Below are 20,481 nucleotides of genomic sequence, written 5' to 3'. Positions count from 1 at the left end.
AACTCCATTGCTTTTTCTGTGATCCAATGAATGTTGGCAATTTGATCTCTGGTTGCTCTGCCTTTTCTAAAACCAGCTTGAATATCTGTAAGTTCTCAGTTCACATACTGTTGAAGACTTGCTTGGAGAATTTTGAGCCTTATTTTGCTAGCATGTGAGATGAGTACAATTGTGCAGTAGTTTGAAAGTCTAGATGAATAGATGAATGAGTCCTCTTCCCAATATGCCAGTATTGGCCCAGTGGGGAGTAAGTTTCTAATGCCTTAAGTTTGAGTAGAAGGATATACACTCATCTTCTGCAAAAGCTTCAAAATTGCAACTAACCACTGAACAACCATCGACAGGAGAATTTTGGATCCCACCAAAAAAAGATACCCCACATCAAAGGGCAAATGAGAAACCCCAACAAGATGGTTGGAGGGGCAAAATCATGTTTAGAATCAAACCCTATAGCCACCAGAGATGCTCAGAGGGCTCAAGCAAAACCTTGTGTGTATCAGGACCCAGGGACCCCACAAGAGACAGAGCCAGACCTGCCTTTGAGTGTTTGAGTGTCTCCTGCAAAGGCATGGGTCAGCAGTGGCCTGCCACAGGGACAGGGGCTCTGGCTGCAGCAGACCTGGGAGATGTGGCATGTGGCATAAGTCCTCTTGGAGGAGGTCGCCATTAGCCCCACTGCAGAGCCACCAAACAGACGACCCATAAACTGGAGAACAATTATAACAAAGAAGTTCTCATACTGTTGCAAAAGTTCTAGAGCTCACAACAGATTTCCCAACCTGGGGCTCCAACAAAGGTACTGAGAATTCCCAGGGAATTTGACTTTGAAGACCAGTGGGATTTGATTGCAGAACTCCCACAGGACTGGGGAAATGGACTCTTGGAGGACACAAACAAAACCTTGTGCACACCAGGACCCAGGAGAAAAGACCCCACAAAAGACTGAGCCAGACTTGCCTGTGAGTGTCCAGGAGTCTCCAGCAGAGGCGTGGGTTGACCATGGCCTGCCACGGGCTCAGGGTCACTGAATACACTGAATACAGTCCTGGGAGCCATGCATGCTGGCATAAGCCCTTTTGAAGGAGGTTGCCATTACCCCTACCATAGTTTGACCTCGGGCCAAACTACTGAGAGAGAACACAGCCCCACCCATCAATAGAAAATTGGATTAAAGATTTACTGAGCATGGCCCCTCCAGTCAGAACAAGACCCAGATTCCCCCTCAGCCAGTCCCTCCCATCAGGAAGATTCCACAAACCTCTTATCCTTATCCATCAGAGAGCAGACAGAATGAAAACCACCATGAAAACCACCACAGTTACAGAAAACTAACCAAACTGATCACATGGATCACAGCCTTGTCTAACTCAATGAAACTATGAGCCATGCCATCCATGTAGGGCCACCCAAGATGGACAGGTCATGGTGGAGAGTTCTGACAAAACGTGGATAGATATAATCCTTTGTTGGATGTTCTGTTTGCAAATATTTTGTCCCAGTCTATTTCTGGTCTGTAGCATCTCCTTAAGATTCTTCCACAGAACAAAAGTTCTACATTTTTTATTAAGTCTAACATCATTTTCTCATTTATGTATCATGCTTTTACTGTCAAGTCTAAGAGTTCTCTGTCTAGCCCATAGGTCTCGATTTTTCCTGAAAGCTTTGTAGTTTTACATTATGTATTTGTCTGTGATCCGTTTGAGTCAATTTTTATATGAAGTATGTGGTGTAAGTTAAGGTTTTCTGGGTTTTTTGCCTATGTATTCCTGTCCTATAGCTCTAGTACCATTTGTTGAAAAACTGTTATCCCATTGAATTGCTTTTACACCTTTGTCAAAAGTCATTTTGACGTATTCTTATGGGTCTATTTCTGGGTTTAAAATTGTGTCCCACAGTTCCATATGTCTGTTCCTTCCCTAATACCACACTCTCTTGATTACTGTAGCTATATAGTAAGGCTTAATATTGAGTAGAATGATACTCTCTCACTTTATTCTTTTTCAATAAAGTTTTAGTTAATTTTGAGCTGTGCCTTTTGACATACATTTTAGAGTCAATCAAATTAATTGTATGAAAAAAAAAAAACCTTGGTGATATTTTGGTAGAAATTGCATTAACCTATAGATCAGTTTGAGGAGAATTTTGTGATGCTAAGTCTTCTAATTCATAAATACATGTCTCTTCACTTCTTAAATATTCTTTGATTACCTTCGTCAATAGTTTGTAGTTTATGGCTTACAGATCCTATATTTGTTTTGTTAATACCTGTGTATTTACATTTCTTTGGGGGTAATTGTTAATGGTACATTATGTTTCAGTTTATATAGGTTCATTATTAATATATAGAAATTGTGAATGGTCTTTGCGTGTTGATTTCAAAAAGTTTTAAAAGGTAGCTTTTTACTACTGTATCCTTATTTCTGTTTTATGTCTTAATCTTTAAGTGATCTGTAGAATTATCTTAGAGACAATTCTAAGACATTAGAGTTGTCTTAGTTACCCAATATGGGTAAGTAATTGCAAGCACTCCTTTGAAAGTGGTAGTATTATTTTTATCTTACAGTTTTTACACTGAGCCTAAGAACTTGTGAAGCTAGTACAAGGCAAAGATAGATTCAAATGCAGACTTGCACAGAGCTGTTCCAATATGCTATGCCATTTCAAGGTTACAACAAAAAAATTTTCAAGGGATTTACCTGCTGTATTTTGTGATAGGTTTTCCAAAAAATGACAACTTGACTAGAATTACTAGATGTTCTTCTACTTTCTTTCTTTCTGTCTCTTCAGTTCAGTTCAGTTGCTCAGTCCTGTCTGACTCTTTGCGACCCCATGAATTGCAGCATGCCAGGCCTCCCTGTCCATCACCAACTTCCAGAGTTTACCTAAACTCATGTCCATTGAGTTGGTGATGCCATCCAGCCATCTCATCCTCTGTCGTCCCCTTCTCCTCCTGCCCTCAATCTTTCCCAGCATCAGGGGCTTTTCCAATGAGTCAGCTCTTCACATCAGGTGGCCAAAGTATTGGAGTTTCAGCTTCAACATCAGTCCTACCAATGAATATTCAGGACTGATCTCCTTTAGGGTGGACTGGCTGGATCTCCTTGCCTCTTTAGACAGTGCACAAATACTTACTGGCATTTAGTGCACAGGGAAATTTGGGTTCCATTTCTCCTACTAAGTGCTTTTAAAAAATTCTTTATATTTGAAGTGTAAATATTTACCAGATCAACATTCATTTCTTTATTTCTTCAGTTAACTACTTATGAAGCAGGTACTGGATATGCAGAGACAAGTAACACAAAGTGTTTGCTTTTAATTTGCTACAGTCAGGTGAAGAAGACTGATAGGAAAACAGATAAATAGAGTAAAGGGTGGTAAGCGCTCTGATGGAAGTACATTTGCTACACAATAGTGTACTGCAGCTGGCACATAGCAGCTTATGGGAGAAAAATTGGAGGAATATTTACACCATGAATTGAAATTGACAAATTCTGACAGGGCTTTCCTTTTTCCTCCCTGTCTCCCTCCCTTCCCTCCTTTTTTGTCTTAGGGCATGTAGTTTACTAAAATACTACTATTACTGTTGACATAGAAAACAAGTTTATGGTTACCAAAGGAAAACAGAGAGGGATAAATTAGAAGTTTGGGATTAAAATAAACACACTACTATAAATAAAATAGATAACCGACAAGGACCTAGAGTGTAGCACAGGAAACTAGTCAACATCTTACAATAATCTACGATGAAGAAGTTTCTAAAAAAGAATAGATATAGATTTAGATAGAGGTATATGGTTTTTCCTGTGGTCATGTATGGATGTGAGAGTTGGACTGTGAAGAAGGCTGAGCGCCGAAGAATTGATGCTTTTGAACTGTGGTGTTGGAGAAGACTCTTGCGAGTCCCTTGGACTGCAAGGAGATCCAACCAGTCCATTCTGAAGGAGATCAGCCCTGGGATTTCTTTGGAAGGAATGATGCTGAAGCTGAAACTCCAGTACTTTGGCCACCTCATGCAAAGAGCTGACTCATTGGAAAAGACTCTGATGCTGGGAGGGATTGGGGGCAAGAGGAGAAGGGGACGACAGAGGATGAGATGGTTGGATGGCATCACTGACTCAATGGACGTGAGTCTGAGTGAACTCTGGGAGTTGGTGATGGACGGGGAGGCCTGGCGTGCTGCGATTCACGGGGTCACAAAGAGTCGGACACGACTGAGCGACTGAACTGAACTGAACTGAACTGTATATATGTGTAATTGAATCGCTTTGCTATAAACCTGAAACTGACACAACATTGTAAATCAACTATATTTCAATAAAAATTTTAAAAATCAAAAAAGAATAAAATACTACTGTTGGTACAGGAGTAAAGGTATTAAGCCTAGAGCTTTATCCTCATTGCAACATGAGCTAATTCAGCATGTCATATCATAAGTTGTCACATGACCAGGTGTTTCCGGTGATTTAAGCAACAACCTTTCACGACATGGTGGCTGTTCCCCTTTTAGATGTGAGAGTGAGATTAAGTCTAAATCTCCTGTGGGTTCTTTTTCTTCCCAGAGAATATAAAGCAGCTAACATCACCATCAACGTATACCTCGTCAATGAACCTTGGCTCTTCTCACTGGCCTGGTGTTCCAGTATTCATTCGGTGACAACAGACAACATTCAGGTCCTGAAGGAGATCAATCACCCTTACTACTTCATGGTGAGCTGGTTGTCCAGATTGTTCTTCCAAGTCTGGTACAAGAGGAGTCTCTGTCCCCCTCCCCACCCCTACCTAGCACACTGTGTGGTCTCTAGGTGAGCTACTTAAGAGAAGAGACTTGTGTGACATTGAAGATGTGGCATTCCCCCTTCTGTCACCCAGAACCTTCTGTGATTTTTCAGGGAGAAATTATTAATGGTATAATAATCACTGTTTATTGAGTCCTCACCATGTGCCTTTCATGCATAATGTAATGCAGTGCTCTGGAGTTGAATTCAACCCACTAGGAGTATCACCATGGGGAATCTTAAACTTGAAGTTAAGATCCTTGACATGATCACATGAATGCAATATTCAGAATGAGGTCAGATTCCAGAGTTTTGTTACTGCAGCCCCACCTTCCTGAAGGTACCGCAACGATGACAGTGATACGAGGTGTGGGAAAGAAACCAAGTGAAAACTGTGTATCCTGAGCAAAAATGCTTTTGAAAAGGAGAGTGTGTATCCAGCTACTGCTTATGGTTAGAGGCATGGGGGCCTGAACATATGGGTTACACTTCCAGATAAATCCCATCACTTATTATCTATGAAGGGAGCCCCAGTTAACCAGTTAAATGATACAGAGCTAATTTTTCTTATCAGTGTAGAGGTAGAATGGGATGACTGAGTCAGACACAATAGCCTACAGCAGAAAACTGCTCTGTGACCTCAGTCTTTTCTTGTTCCTGAATAAGATCTCACTCAGATTCCATAGTTTCTCTATAGTTCACTCTTAGATAATTTTTAAAGTCCTTTTTAATCACCAGAAAGCCTCAATTCAACATCAAATGTCTTGTCCAGAGTAATAACCCAAACTCTAAACTGCCTTGAACATGAAAGTTTTAGTCAGAGAAACCTAAATGAGAAGCTTACATATCTTGGGTTGCTTTCTCCATACCTCCAGCCTCACTGGTCCTTGTTTCTGACTTGATCAGGGTCAGGAGCAGGTATGAGGTGATCAGGGCCATGGGCACAATCTCCTAGAGCCAGTACTGCATTGAGGCCCTGTGGTGGGATTGTCGAACTGCTTACTCCTTTTTCCTTGGTGCCTTGGGCAGCATTCTTCAGATTACCCTCAAGGAAACCTTGGATGACAGGTCCCTTGGCATAGGTGAAGCTTCTCTACTTGCCTGTCTCTGTAATATCCTCCGTCATGTATATATTATACATTTTTCTAGCATTTTTGCTTTTAAAAATTGGTTAAACTTGTTCAGTATATAAAATTCAATCATTCTGAAGTACATAAATTGGAAATGAATATACCCCTCCATAATCCTATCCCTCTAAACCAGTAATGTCTGAAAGTTGTCCCTTTGGGTATATTAAATAAAACTTTATTAAGTAAAACTTTTCAATTTAATATTTAAATTGATAATAAATTCATGTGATTCAAAATTCAGAGAGTGTAAAGGATGTTAAGTCAAAAGCTTGTTTCTACACCTGGCCTGGGCTTTTTTAAAGGACTCAAGGTCAGTTTGTTCAGGAAGGTAAGGCCTGTATCCATGGGCCTGCCTAAGCAACCCACACTCTGGGTTAGAATATACTAACTCAGATCTTGGCCCAACCCCTTACTGTGTGAACTTGGAAATGTTAGTTAACTTGTCTAGGCTTCAGTTTGTTATTTGTAAACTGGGGATTAAAGGTACTGCAGTAGAAGCAATTTTGATCCAATATAATCCTGTCTGCTTAGTAGTCTGCTAATTCAAAAATTTTAGATGAGGAATTGTGAAATAAATGATATGTGGTCTGTTAGCATTTTACTATGTTGGAAAAACCTATCTAATACTTAGTGGCTTAAAACTGACAAATATTTGTCACATTCATTATGGTGGTTGAGCGCTTTCTCTGGTCCCAGCCACTTTGGCCGGGCTAGGTGATCTAGGATGGCCTTACCCATCTGTCTAGGATTCTACCGGGATGACTGAGGTCTCTCTTCACCTGGCCACTTATCCTTGATGCCGCCAACTTGCTCACATTTCCCTGGTGGCATTGGGTTCTCAGCAATGAGAGGTCAAGGCCCGTGCATGTGCCTTTTCAAAGAGCTCCCAAGTGTCATGTTTGCTAATGTTCCACTGGCCAGAGATGATCACATGGTCAAGTCCAAATCTAAGGTGGGGGCAGAGGAGAGACACGCTTTACTTCTTGATGGAGAGGAACAACAAAGTCTTATTCCATACAGGCCTGCATTTGGTGAGAAATATTGTGGTCGTTTTTATAAACAACCCACCACATACATAACTCATACATTTAAAAATACTTATTCACCTTTTGACAAAGACTCAAGGTCTTTCCTTTGAGGGCATTTCAGCTGATTGAATTCTGTATTCCCTTGCTTATATATACTCCAAAATGAACCAAGTATAATTTCTAAGTTTTGCTTCCTTTGGTTGTTATTCAGACACTAAATCATGTCCGATTCTTAAAGTCATGGGGAGAATGAGGAATCCACCCAGATTTTCATAATAATCCCACAACCCCTAGTCTCTTACTGTTTCACGCATACCTAATTCATTTGCAGTGTGTGTGTGTGTGTGTGTTTGTGTGTTTAGGGCTGTGCTGGGTCTTCGTTGCTTTGCAAAGGCTTTCTCTAGTTGCAGCAAGCAAGGGCCACACTTCATTGCAGTGAGAAAGAAGGCTTCTCATTTCAGTGGCTTTTCTTGCTGTGGAGCATAACACCTAGGGCACACAAGCTCAGCAGCTGCAGTTCTCGGGCCCTAGAGTGTGTGGGCTTCAGTAGTTGTGGCGTGCAGGCTCTGTAATTATGGCTTGTGGGCTCTAAAGCATGCACTCAGTAGCTGTGGTACTTGGTCTTTAGTTGTTCTGCAGTATGTGAAATCTCCCCAGAGCAAGGATTGAATGCTTGTCCCCTGCATTGACACGTGTGTGTGCTCAGTTTCCCAGTCGTGCGACCCTGTGAACTGTAGCCGGCCAGGCTCCTCTGTCCATGGCATTCTCCAGACAAGATTGCTGGAGTGGGTTGCCATTTCCTCCTCCAGAAGGTCTTCTCAACCCAGGGATTGAACCCACATCATCTGCATCTCCTGCATTGGCAGGCGAATCCTTACTCACTGCACCACCAGGGAAATCCTACAGTTTATTTTTTTAATAACTTTTCCTGTCATCATCAAGTATTTCTAAACATCGACTTAGTTTCCTTTGAAAATGCCATCTTTTTTTACTCAATTTTTACAGATCTGAGTAATAATTATACTGCACAATCATAACAAGTACAGTTGTTATAAAGCCATATGGACAGTAAGAACAACTGATTCTTAGTGACTGTACAGCACACCCAACGGGCATCTTAGAGCAGGCCAAGGCATTGGTCAGGTTCCCATAGGGCATTGCTGCTGCTGCTAAGTTGCTTCAGTCGTGTCCGACTCTGTAAAACCCCATAGATGGCAGCCCACCAGGCTCCTCTGTCCCTGGGATTCAGGCAAGTATTCAGGCAAGAATACTGGAGTGGGTTGCCATTTCCTTCTCCAATGTATGCATGCATGCTAAGTCGCTTCAGTCGTGTCCAACTCTGTGTGACCCTATGGATAGCAGCCCACCAGGCTCCTCTGTCCATGGGATTCTCTACGAAAGAATACTGGAGTGGGTTGCCATTTTCTTCTCCACCATAGGGCATTAGGAGCCTTAGATTAGTGGAACTTGGTTAAAAGCTTCTACTGTACCTGTCTACTAGATCTGTTAGAAGGATTGATGTGCAAATACCCTTAACATGCTTATAACACTTCCTTAGCTCCTATAAATGCTCATTAATGTTAGTTGTGCTCATCATTATCACAATCATTTGTGTTATTGTTGTTAATATTATCATTACTAATCAGTTCAAGAAAAGACCTTGTGATTGGGTGGAAAATGGCATAAGAAAGAAAAAATCATGTCAGACCCAGTACCATCAAGTAGTATTGGAGGTGAAATAATGAAGGTAGAAAGGGAGGATCAAACCAGGGAATGTAAAAGCTCATGCAAGTGAAGCTAGAAGATGGAGCTTTGTGAAATGGGTGATTTATGCAAGGAGACTCAAGAAGTAGGCATGTTAGTCTTGGTTAAGAATTGTATTTTCAACATGCTTCTTTGAAGTACCGTGATTTAGGGGAATGATTCCTAAATGCTGGTTCACAGACTGATTACTTGTTTCTGGAGGGCAGAAATTCTAATTCCTGAGTCTCTAATGAGGCCCAGGAACCTGTATTACTAAAATCTGATGCTCAGGTAGATTTAGATGCACAGCCAGGTTTGGAAAGCTGTGTCATGAGCACAGAGAGCACTGGAAGTCAAGAAACTTGGGCTTGTAGTCCCGGGTCCAGAATAGACGTGCTATGTGACATCTCTGGGACTCACTCAGACCTCAGTCAAGGGTCCAGTGTGTGGAGTGTTTTAGCCCTTGTAGAGCCCTTGGCACATGTAAGAGGGGATTGTTAGGATAGCAGCAGGTACCCTCTGTGTTTGACACCAACTCGGGCAATCGTGGTTCCTCCCCCTGCTCTGCCCCTGCTCCATCCCTGGTTCAAGCAAGAGACTTGACCCACGTGAGCTACAATCCCTTCCAGCTGCAAACTCCTATAACTGTGTTTTCTGTTTTGCAGACACCAGATTTCTATATGTTCATGTGGATTTTCTTGGATATTCTTTCTGCAGTTTTCATTGTTGCCATATTTTATTCTATTTGGTAAGCATTTATTTGTAATTTTAAATGATTTTTTTTCCAAAAATATAAATGGTTTTACAGAAATTTAAGACAAAAACAGTTACATTCTTCCTGTAACCCCACGTGGCAAATCCTCAGGGAGACAGGGTTTTATCATCCTAACCTCGCATTTCTTCTCATGCTGGCTGCAGGTCCTCACACCACTTCTTCCTCCTCAACACAAGATCATATGCTAAGAATTAGGACTCTCACTAAAGCTTAATCAAAGCCTGTTAATACCGATCCTGTGTGGATCAGTTGGGAGAGGAGAGGGGTTGAAGACTGTTCAGAACAAGTGCCTCCACCTTCCCCTCCTTCCACAAGATGGAACATAGCAAGGTGCTGTGTCAAGAGCAAGCTCACACTCCAGGAAGCCTGGGTTTTAGTCCTGGCTTTTCCTTTAGTTGCTGGGTGACCATGGGAAAATCACTGCCCCTTTCAAAACCATAGTCTTTTTATCTGTCAAAAAAAGTGAGGTTTGAGAATTCTTGAGGAAAAATGCTACAAGGTTACAAGGTTCAGGGTAGGGGAGGGGACATCTGGTAGAAGAATTTTACTAGAAGGGACCATGGTTCCTTAGACCTCATCATGCCCATCATTTCATTTGAGTTAGCTTTTAAGGGGGGATGCTACAAACCCTCTGCCTAAGGTAGCATATGACTGGGTAATGTTCTTTTCTGTCCACTGCCTGTTATTATTGTCACTTTGAAAGAGGTCTGTGAGGCTCATGAACACTCTGCTTCCTTCTAGGTTGAGAGAAAGCCAGAGTGAAAAAATCCTCCAAGGTATCACCAGTTACACAGGTAAAGTCAGGGGCCTAGCACCCTCTCATCTCTTCATCCCTACCCATTGCCTCCAGGAGGCAGGGCCTGCCTTTAATGTTCCTGACAAGAATTGAATGAGTCTAAAAATCAGGGGGTGGGAACCAGTGAGAAGCTGGGAAAAATAGGCTGGGCACAGATACTAAGGGGCCCTTAATATCCAGATTCATTGTGGACTTTCTTCTCTTAAGCAGTGAGACTCCTTGGAAGATTTTTAATGTGGTTGTTTATTTGCTCTCTTGTTTATGTATCCATTCATCACAATTATTATTGAGTACCCACTTTGTGTCAGGCACTCGGAGAAAGACTGAAGTACCTGAAAGCTCTCTGTGGAGGGCAGCTCAAGAGAACAGAGCTCTGGCCCACAGAGAACCAGTGAGGAAGCCGGCAAAGGTATAGCAGTTGACATCTTTGGTTCAGGCACCTAGGACCAGGACAGGGAAGCTGCCATGCTCATTGGGCTGAATGTGCTTTTTGTGGCTCCAGTTGTGATTACGTTGGAAATTAGAAAGAGAAAATTGCTGAGATCCTGGAATTCTGGACTAGAGTCTAGGCTTTGCATATAAACAATCAGGAAATGACAAATGGGTTTCAACAAGGGAGCAATATGCTTGAACTTCTGGGTAAAAGGTAGAATAGCAGAATAATGTATTATTCAGCAAAATAACTCAGGACTGAGTGAGATAGGTCCAGTAAGGGAAGGGAAGCTAGAGTTTATTATTTAGGAGGTTGTGGAGATAGTCACATAGTAAATTACTGGTTTGGGAAGCCAATTCAATGTCAGAGAAAAAACCAGTTAGGAGGCAGTTCATAATACAGTTTCCTCCCATAGCTCTTGAAGCCTTAAGTAAAGTTGGTACAGTCACAAAATCATGAATTAATTTAACTTCTTGTGGACAGTGGTAAAGATCTTGAGATGCTGTGTACCAGCTGGCAGTGTTCAACACATACATTACTTAGAGTTGTAGAAATGGGTCCATAGAAACCATGAAAAAATAAATTCAGAACTTTGAAGAGCAGAGGTCTTTCCTAGTATACAGTTGAATGTTTTAACCAAAATGACTGAAATTTAAGATATAGAGTGATCTCCAGTGACTCTATTTTATGGATTTTAAAAAGATCACTCTGCTGGCTATTAAGACGACTGAAGGCTGTGTTCCAGCTGCCTTATGATTTTTAGTAGTTTATTAGTAAACTAGGGCTTCCAAAATGAAGTACCAAGGACTGGGTGCCTTAAACAACAGACGTTTATTTTTCTCACAGTTCTGAATTATGGTTTACCTTAGTGTATGTGAGTGTATTTATCTGCTTAAGGTTTGCTAAATTTCTTAGATCAGTAAGAAAATAAATGTTCTGTCTGTATTTTTTTAAATATTTTTCTCCCACTACTCTCTTTCTGGGATTCCTGGTACCATTTATTTTTATTTTTAACCTATTAAATTTTTTTTTAATTTTTTTTCTTTTGACTGCCCTGGGTCATAGCCGTAGCACATGTGATCTTTAGTTATGTCCTGCAAACTCTTAGTTGTGGCATGTCAGATCTAGTTCCCTGCCCAGGGAGTGAACCTGGACCCCCTGCATTGGCAGTGGGGAGTCTTAGCCACTGGACCACCAGGGAAGTCCTTTATCCTATTTAATTTTTATGCTTGTTTTTGGATATATTCTATTACTATATGGTTAGTTTTTAACTGCTGTGTAAAAAATTACCAGAAACCTAGCAGCTCAAAACAACACAAATCTATCATCCTACAGTTTATGTGGGCTAGGAGTCCAGGCATTGTTTTGCTGGGTCCTCTGCATAAAGTCTCAACAGTATAACATCAAGATGTTGGCCTGGACTGTAATCTCATCTAAGACACAGAGTCCTCTTCCAAGTTCACTGGTCATTGGCAGAATTTAGTTCTTTACAATTACAAATATAAAGCCATCCATGTTGTCTTAATCATTCTTGAAAGAGTTTTGCTCTAAGAGCCTAGAGACTACCTTCAGGTCCTAGTTATAAGGCTTTCTCACAACATAGCATCTTACTTCTTCAAAGCCAGCAGGAGAATATCTCTTGTAACAGATGGATTGAGAAGAACAAAGGAGACAAAACAATACACAAAACAAATAGAAAACAAGTTGAAACATGTCATACATTCGACCATTTTATTAATTACATAAATATAAATGAACCAAATTCTCAAAACCAGGAGTAGTGAATGTCGGACTGGATAGAAGAAAGGAGGACCCAAACATATGCTGTCTAGAAAAGAAATACTTAAAATATAAAAACACAAATGAAGTAAAACAAAAAGGATGGAAAATAATATGCCATGTAAAAATAAGCATAAGAAATAATATCTGAAAACTTCAAAACATGGAGCATTACTAGAAATAAAGATTTCATAATGATAAACAGTTGCTATATCAGGAAGACACTGTAAATTATATACTTAAGAGCCAAGCCTCAAAAGACATTAAAAAAGAAACTGAAAGAAGTCACACTCAGAGATTTTAAGATTCTTCTCCCATCACCTGAAAGAACGATGCACAAAAAATAAAATAAGAAAGGATATCTGAATACTTTCAGAGAACCTGACAGAAAATATTATAATTTTTCTATTTTCTATCAGTTTTCTAATTGACAGAAAATATTACATTCAATAACTGCAGAATAACAACATTTTCAAACATACATGGCATATTTGCCAAAATAGACCACACATCAAGCCATAAAACAAATCTAGAAGAGATTGCTGATTTACCTCATACATGGACACAGAGAATTAAGCAAAATGAGGGGACAGAGAAATACGTTCCAAACAAAAGAACAAGACCAAACCTCAGAAAAAAAACTAAATGAAATAGGGATATGCAATCTACCTGCTAAAGAGTTAAAATTAATGGTCATAAATGTGATCACTGATCTTGGGGGGAAAGATGGAAGAACAATACAAACTTCAACAGAAAGATAGAAAGTATAAGAAAGTACCAAACAGTAGTTATAACTGAACTGAAAAATACATTAGAAGGGTTCAAAAGCAGAATGGATGAGGTAGAAGAATGCATCTGTGAGCTGGAAGACAAAAAAAATGTAACTCACCCAAACAGAGCAGAAAAATGCAGAAAAATGAAAAAAGAATTTTAACGTGATGAGACATTTGAGACTGCATCAAGTGTAATAATATTCACATTATAGGGCTTCTAGAAGGAGAATAGACAGAGAAAGAGCCAGAAAAATTAAATGAAGAAAAAGTGGATGAACACTTTCCTAATATGGGGAAGAAAGCAGATATCCAGATCCAAGAAGCCCAGAAAGTTCCAAATAAGATGAACCCAAAAAGACACACACCAAGACATATTACAATTAAAATGGTAAGGGGAAGGGGAGGGAGGGGAGACATAATTATGACTCCTCATAATTATGAGGGGAGACATAATTGTGTGGTTGTATGGTAGAAACCAATACAACATTGTAAAGCAGTTATTCTCCAATTAAAAATAAATTTTTTAAAAAAGGAAATAATACAAACATTCAACCATAGTACAGTATGAGTATTCTCTTAGTTGATGAAATACAATGTATCCATTAAAAAATATTAAACTTCCACATTCATACTCATTATGAGTCTAAGGGTCAGGGTACAGAAATGTGTTTGTGTATGTATTGTATGTGTGTGTATATATGATTTTACTAAATAGTCTTTTTTTAAAAAGTTAAAGATAAAGAGAAATCCTAAAAGGAGCAAGCAAAAACCAGCTTGTTACACACAAGGGAAATCCCAAAAATCTATCAGCAAATATTTTAAGCAGAAAATATACAGGCCAGAAAGACAGGTATGATATATTCAAAGTCCTGAAAAGAAAAAAATGTCCAACCAAGAATTATCTACCCAGCAAGAGTTGAAGAGGAGAGATCAAGAGTTTCCCAGATAAACAAAAGCTAGGCAAGTTTCATCACCACTATGCCAGTTCTGTAAGAAATGTTAAAGGGACTTCTTTAAGCTGAAAAGAAATAGCACTAATTGATAAGAGAACATGCAAAAGTACAAATCTCACTGGAAAATGTACATATATAATAAAGGTAATATATGAATCACTTATATGAAGATTAAAAAACAAAAGTAGTAAAAATTACTGAAATTACAGTAATTAGTTATGGGTGCCAAAAATAAAAATATGTTAACTGTGTCATCAGTAAATTTCAAAAGATCAAAATCCCACACTGTTCTGTGACCACAAAAGAAATTAAATTACAAACAAATATCTAGATAATCCTAAATACTGAAATTAATGTATTTCTTAATATTTCATTAATCAAGGGGTTAGTCTCAAGGGAAATTGGAAAGTATTTTTAAAGGATAATGCATATACAACAGCAAAATTTTGGGGGTACAATTTAAAGTCTAACTTAGAGGGAAATTTGCAACTTGAAATGTTAGAAGGTAGATTGTTAAGGTAGACACTTAATCAATATTTAAACAATATAAAAAAGTAAATTTTTCTCCAAATGAAGGACATAATAAAAATAGGAGCAATGAAATAGAAAAGATAAAACAATAGAGAAATTTTTTTAATTTATTTTTAATCGGAGGATAATTGCTTTACAATAATGTGTTGGTTTCTGCCATACATCAACATGAATCAGCCGTAGGTATACATATGTCCTCTCCCTCTTGAACCTCCCTCCCACCCCATCCCACCCCTCTAGGTTGTCACAGTTTGAGCTCCCTGTATCACACAGAAAATTCTTACCAGCTGTCTGTTTAATACATGGTAATACATATGTTTACATGCTACTCTCCATTTGTCACACCACCCCCTTCCACCACTGTGTCCACAAGTCTGCTTTCTATGTCTGAGTCTCCAAAACAATAGAGAAATTTTTTTAAAGTGAAAAGCTAGTTCTTAGGAAAGATAAATAAAATTGATTGATTCTTAGTAAAATGAATGAGGGAGAAAATTTGATTGCCTGTATGGGTGAATGATTAATGAAAGAGGGACTATCTCCAAATCCTAAAAATATAAAGGGAAATTATAGACATTTTAAGCCATTAAATTTGAGAATTTGAATGAAGTAAACAAATTCCTTGAAATGTACAACTTACCAGAACTGAGAGAAGTAAAAATAGAAATTTGTAATAACCCACTGTCTATCAGAATCAAATCTGTGTATCAAAAACATAGCACAAAGAAAAGTCCAGACCCAACAAGTTTCACTGGTCAATCAAATATTTAAAAATAATACCAATTTTATACCAACTCAGAAAAAGAAGGCAAAGGAACATTTCCTAGCTGATTCTTTGAGGCCAGCAATAATCTTACATAAAAGATATCTAACAAAGATAGTATAAGAACTAAATGTATAGATCAGTGTCTTTCATGAACTTAGACATAAAAATCCTGGACAAAACATTAAAAGATTGAATCCATCAATATAAAAGCGGGTAAAACATCTGGAGCAAGTGAGAATTATACCAGCAGTACAAGATGAATATGTCATTTGAAAATTAATCAAATTAATCTACTATATTAACAAAAACATAACTGACAAAATTTAACAACTGTTTATGATCAAAGCTCTGAGTAAGCTAAGACTAGAATGAAACTTCCTCAATCTCATGAGAGATATTTATTCAAAAACCTCCAGCCAATATCATTTTTAACAGTGAAACAGTATTTTCCCTCTAAGATCAGAAATAAGGCAAGGATATCTGCCATTTCTGTTTGGCATTGTACTAGAGATCCTAGCCAGTTTAGTAAGATAAACAACAGGCATAAAGGAAGAAGTAAAACTCCTGATATGATTATTTACATTAAAAAATTCTATATTCCTCTAAACCTACTAGAACCAGAAACTTAAGCAATACCTCAGGACACAAGGTCAGTATACAAAAAAATCAACTGTATGTTGATACATTATCAGTTAAAAGTTGTAAACTTTAAAAATTGAAATAGCATCATTTAAAACAGCATAAAAACATAAATAGGAATTTTAGGAAGATACTGTAAGCCCTCGCAAAGAAGATAAATGATTGGTCACTAAAAACTACAAAAGTTTAGTGAGAAAAAGAAGACCCAGATAAATGGAGAAACATAACACATGCATGCATTTGAAAATCTAATATCATAGATATTGGATGTCATGGAATTGAATTATAAATTCAAGTGCAATAAAAGTCCTCTTTGCCTGTGAGGTTGACAAAAAAATGAAACTCATGAGTGCACCTGTTTCTCAAGACTGAAATTACACTCAGGGCAAAAGTAACTGAATTCTGGGCTTGCTTTTTAGGATTTTCACTCTCTCCTAGATTTCAGTTCCACTGTTCCTCATTATATAGTAAATCCTTAAATAAATTTAAGATGTGTCCTTGGTTTTGTACATTATCCAGTTTTTAATTTGTCTTTCATAAGAATCTGTTTCCTAGCTGCATTACTATAAAAAGTCTCCATTGTCTATTTTTTTCTATCATTCAATTAGAAAAAAAGCTGTATTTTGAGCAATTACTGTGTGACAGACACTCCTGAGCACTGTATATGGGGTGACAAGCAAGACAGAGTCTCTGTCCTTAAAAAGCTCCCATTTTAATGGAGAATGTCATTTTTCTATTCAAACTGCTTTGGAAGGAGTGGTTATGAAATGCACAAACTTTAAGCACATATTGATCTCTGCCTTCTGACAGCTCCCATGGAGTTAGAACCTCAGACAATAGACTTAAACTCCAGCACCTTGATGAATGGAGGACCATAGCAAAGTCTTCCCAAAGCCTGGGTAGGGAGAGAAATAGGGGGAAAGAATCTGAAATGGTAAGAGAGGGGCTGACATTTTAAAGATGACTAGGATTTTGCCATGTGACCAGCAAAGGTTGGAGAAGTGACTTTGGAGGAAACTATGTTGTTTTCTATCCCACAGAAACTCCAAGTGTAAGAAGTCTCCACGAAGAAGTTTTGAGAGTTGAAGAAACTCGCTAGATTTAACCAAAAGCAAAAGGGAACATCCAGGCTCTAAATCCATTATACCAGAGGCTCTCAAGGAAACCACTAAACCAACCATGCATCCCAAGGATGATGTTAGACAACCTGTGGCCACATAGCTGGTCTCTGAACCCATCCAAGCACCCATTTCAGGGGCCAACAGAGAGGCCACCCTCCAAACTGCAAACTGCATTGCCTACCATGAAGGCAAATGAACCAACAATTCCCTCCATGGAAGACCCTCCTCCTGAAACATAACCTGAACACCACCACCCCCATTGCTTCCTCCCAATAATCCTCTTTTACGATGGTTTCTACCACATCCAGAATGTTCTTCTCTTTTGGGCTGTCTTCAAAGAAGAACTAGCCACAACTTGTTGCCGCCTCCTTCTTCTTCTTCCTCTCTGGGCCCACGGTGAACTGATGGTAGAGAGAGGTCAAGAAAGAAGTGCAGAAGAGCCAGGGAGGCTCTAGGAAAACCATTTCTGGTCTCGCCTTCCATCTCCAAGTGATGAGCAAAGGGAAAACCATGTGATCCTGGAAGTGGAGCTGGTTGCTCTCCGGGTGAGACAGGATTTGTCTCATCCTGACCCTTCATAATATTCCCCGCTAAAGGAGTGGCTGTGGTGAACATCAGCATGTAAATAAAGGCAACTTCTCAGGAACTCAGAAGGTAATTGATACACTCTTTGCACCCCTCTGTGGCCACTCAGACTGACAAAGACTAGGGGATGAGTGCCAAAATGATGCCATCCAGAGAAGGAGGAGTAGTGTGGGGCATGAGTCAGGGGCAAAGATCTCATCCCACACACATATCCTGTCATACAGTGTGCCTGGGGTGCTTCCTCATAGCTGGTCACTGGCTGATTCCCCACTGGGGTGATGGGCATAACCCAGTGGCCTTTGGCCATCAAGGGAAACTAGATCTGAAATCCCAGTGTTAGAAACAGCAAGTCGCATTCCACCCGTGTGACCATCACCTATTCATGCTCCTTCTCCGGGCCTCATGTTCCCATGTATACGGTGATGGGCAGGGGCAGACACCACAGTACGTTCCCTGTGGCTCTGGTTTATCCTGGGCTGACAGCGGAGTCCTGTAAACATCGGTGGGGGAGGGCTGCCTCGGACAGCCACACTGTCATCCCAAAAAGCAGGGCTGTCTGGTTTGGGGCCTCCATTTCAACAACAGCCCCTCCATCTCCCACACAGGCATCTGGAGAGAAGAGTAATAGCACTTCCTGTGGAGTGGTTTGTCACCTACATGCAGGTGACCCCAGACCCTTTGGTGTTTGAGGGCAAACGAGCTGGGCTGGCCAGGCTGAATATCAGGGGTCTAGAGGACAGATCACTAACATGCCAGTGGCAAGAGGATTTCCCCCGTCACTTCTCCAGGCTCTCATCCCAGCCACAGCCCAGAGGGATGCCCCACCCCTACATCACACCTTCCCCATCTGAAGCTCTCACCCCTAGACCTGCCCAGGTCATGTCCAAACTTGATTGTTCCATCCTAGTCACAAAGTAATATTTTACAGGCACCCACTGGACATAAGGATTAACCCAAGGCAGCATGGTTTCTGGGGTTCTTGGAGGTTTCTTAATGGACCAAGGAGACATTTCTGGCAGGATACAAGGGCCACTCTGGATCCACTGGCCCAGAAGCTGGTCCCCGCTCTGGATCTCCAGCCAACCACAATTAGGTCTCCACCTCCCAGGCTGACATCCGTCATTTCCCCTCAACCTACCCCAGGCCCAGCCTGTCCCTTGAAGCCCCTTTGAGCACACTATGGGCTCAGGCACCCCAACCCCCAAACCCAGACAGCTTGATCCTGCACACACAGACCACAGAGAGAGTTATATAGGCCACTACCCCACAGATCCCTGTTCCTGGCCCCACACACTGCCCCCTCCCACTTCCCCCAGCAAGGACACTACCAGACCAGAAGATAAAACACAGGCTTTATGCCTGAGATCATCAGGGGAGATTTACAGCAGCTCAGCACTCACACTGTAATATTTAGAAGCAGTCTGTCTCCTTCATCCCAGCTGAGGCTCCCGGACTTAGGGGTATTAAGCCAGTTCCTTAGGTTTCAGGATAATCTGTTTGGTTGTTCCCAGCATAGAGAACTAGGTCGTCCTGTTGGTTACATTTCCGGGCCATGACCTCAAAAGAGGTCACATGGTAGAGCTAGTATGAGTTAAGAATGACATCCGAGGAGCACAGGCTTTTACAACTGGGATTGTCACAGCAAGCCAGGACTAGACCCAACCAGGTGCTTCAGGCTGGATGGAGGGAGTTCTACATCCCAGCAAGGTCACCTCACTGGAAGAAGGATCAGAGGACACGTTGGTGCAGTCAGTGGTGGCCAGCTGGTTCAGCCTCCCTGCCTGGATAGCCAGGGTCTTCCCCTGGATGCAGAGGTAGCTGATGGTCCTGAGCCAACTGCTTCCTTGCGAGTGGGCACAGGGCCAGAGCAACAGGGCCACTGTTCACTTGCCACTCCTGGAGCCCCGCTGTTTGCTCATGGCCGTAAGCATCTGGCTAATATAGGAAGTCAGGAGGTCATCCATCTTGTAGCCCTGGAAAGAGCAGCAAGAAGATAAAACAGAGCACCGAGTAGGACACAGCCACCCACTCTTACCCAGAACACAGCTCCCAGGAAACTGCAGGGGACAGAAACCTGGACAAAGGCAAATCCTGCCCCACTCTGGGCTCAGCCACACAGCTGAAGGTATGGATTCATCCAGCCAGATATCTAGGGTTCTAAGTTATTGTGATCCCACGTTAAGGTGCTAGTTTGTGGGTTGCTCAAATCCCTACTAAGAATAAACATTGGATAAGAGGTTGGAATGTCATACTTCATTGTTTGGATGTGTGAAGAATGGTATTAGGACTAGGGTTGAAAAGATTAGGGCTAGTACTTCTAGTTAACTGGGGATTGATGAGTTAGTTGTTCATAGGATATGCAAGTACAAAACACCACTCTGGTTAAATGTGTGGTGGTGTATTGAGAGGATTTACCAAGGTATAATTGTTGGGATCTCTTAATAAATCAGGTGAAAATAGGACTCATACTATTGGAAAATAGGACTAATACTAATTCTAGAACTAGTAAAAAAGACACCTAGGATGTCTTTAATTGTATAGTAGGAACAAAATGGGATTTTACCTATATCAGATGATTTCTGTGAGATTATTAGCTCCTGTTTCATGAAACATTAGTAGATGGACAGCAGCTACTGCTGCAATGATAAATGGAAGAG

At 40.5% G+C, this 20,481-nt stretch overlaps 2 protein-coding genes across 2 annotated transcripts in view; one reads left to right on the top strand and one right to left on the bottom strand.

The window, feature by feature from the left end:
• The window catches only part of LOC129627865 (glycerophosphodiester phosphodiesterase domain-containing protein 4-like), a 93,331-nt gene extending 82,991 nt beyond the window's left edge, over nucleotides 1-10,340 (top strand). The window contains exons 13-15 of the mRNA XM_055547329.1: nucleotides 4,560-4,707; nucleotides 9,342-9,424; nucleotides 10,193-10,340. Coding sequence (XP_055403304.1) covers nucleotides 4,560-4,707; nucleotides 9,342-9,424; nucleotides 10,193-10,340 — 379 coding nt within the window. The remainder of the gene's footprint in view (nucleotides 1-4,559; nucleotides 4,708-9,341; nucleotides 9,425-10,192) is intronic.
• An 8,816-nt stretch (nucleotides 10,341-19,156) lies between these two features.
• MYO7A (myosin VIIA) overlaps nucleotides 19,157-20,481 on the bottom strand; it is a 104,213-nt gene continuing 102,888 nt past the window's right edge. Inside the window, exon 49 of the mRNA XM_055549164.1 lies at nucleotides 19,157-19,797. Coding sequence (XP_055405139.1) covers nucleotides 19,708-19,797 — 90 coding nt within the window. The 3' untranslated portion in view covers nucleotides 19,157-19,707. The remainder of the gene's footprint in view (nucleotides 19,798-20,481) is intronic.

This window comes from Bubalus kerabau, chromosome 15, assembly GCF_029407905.1.
Source record: "Bubalus kerabau isolate K-KA32 ecotype Philippines breed swamp buffalo chromosome 15, PCC_UOA_SB_1v2, whole genome shotgun sequence".
In the NCBI taxonomy this organism is placed as follows: Eukaryota; Metazoa; Chordata; class Mammalia; order Artiodactyla; family Bovidae; genus Bubalus; species Bubalus kerabau.
Note: the sequence above shows the minus strand (reverse complement) of the source record. Positions and strands in the feature narration are given on the sequence as shown.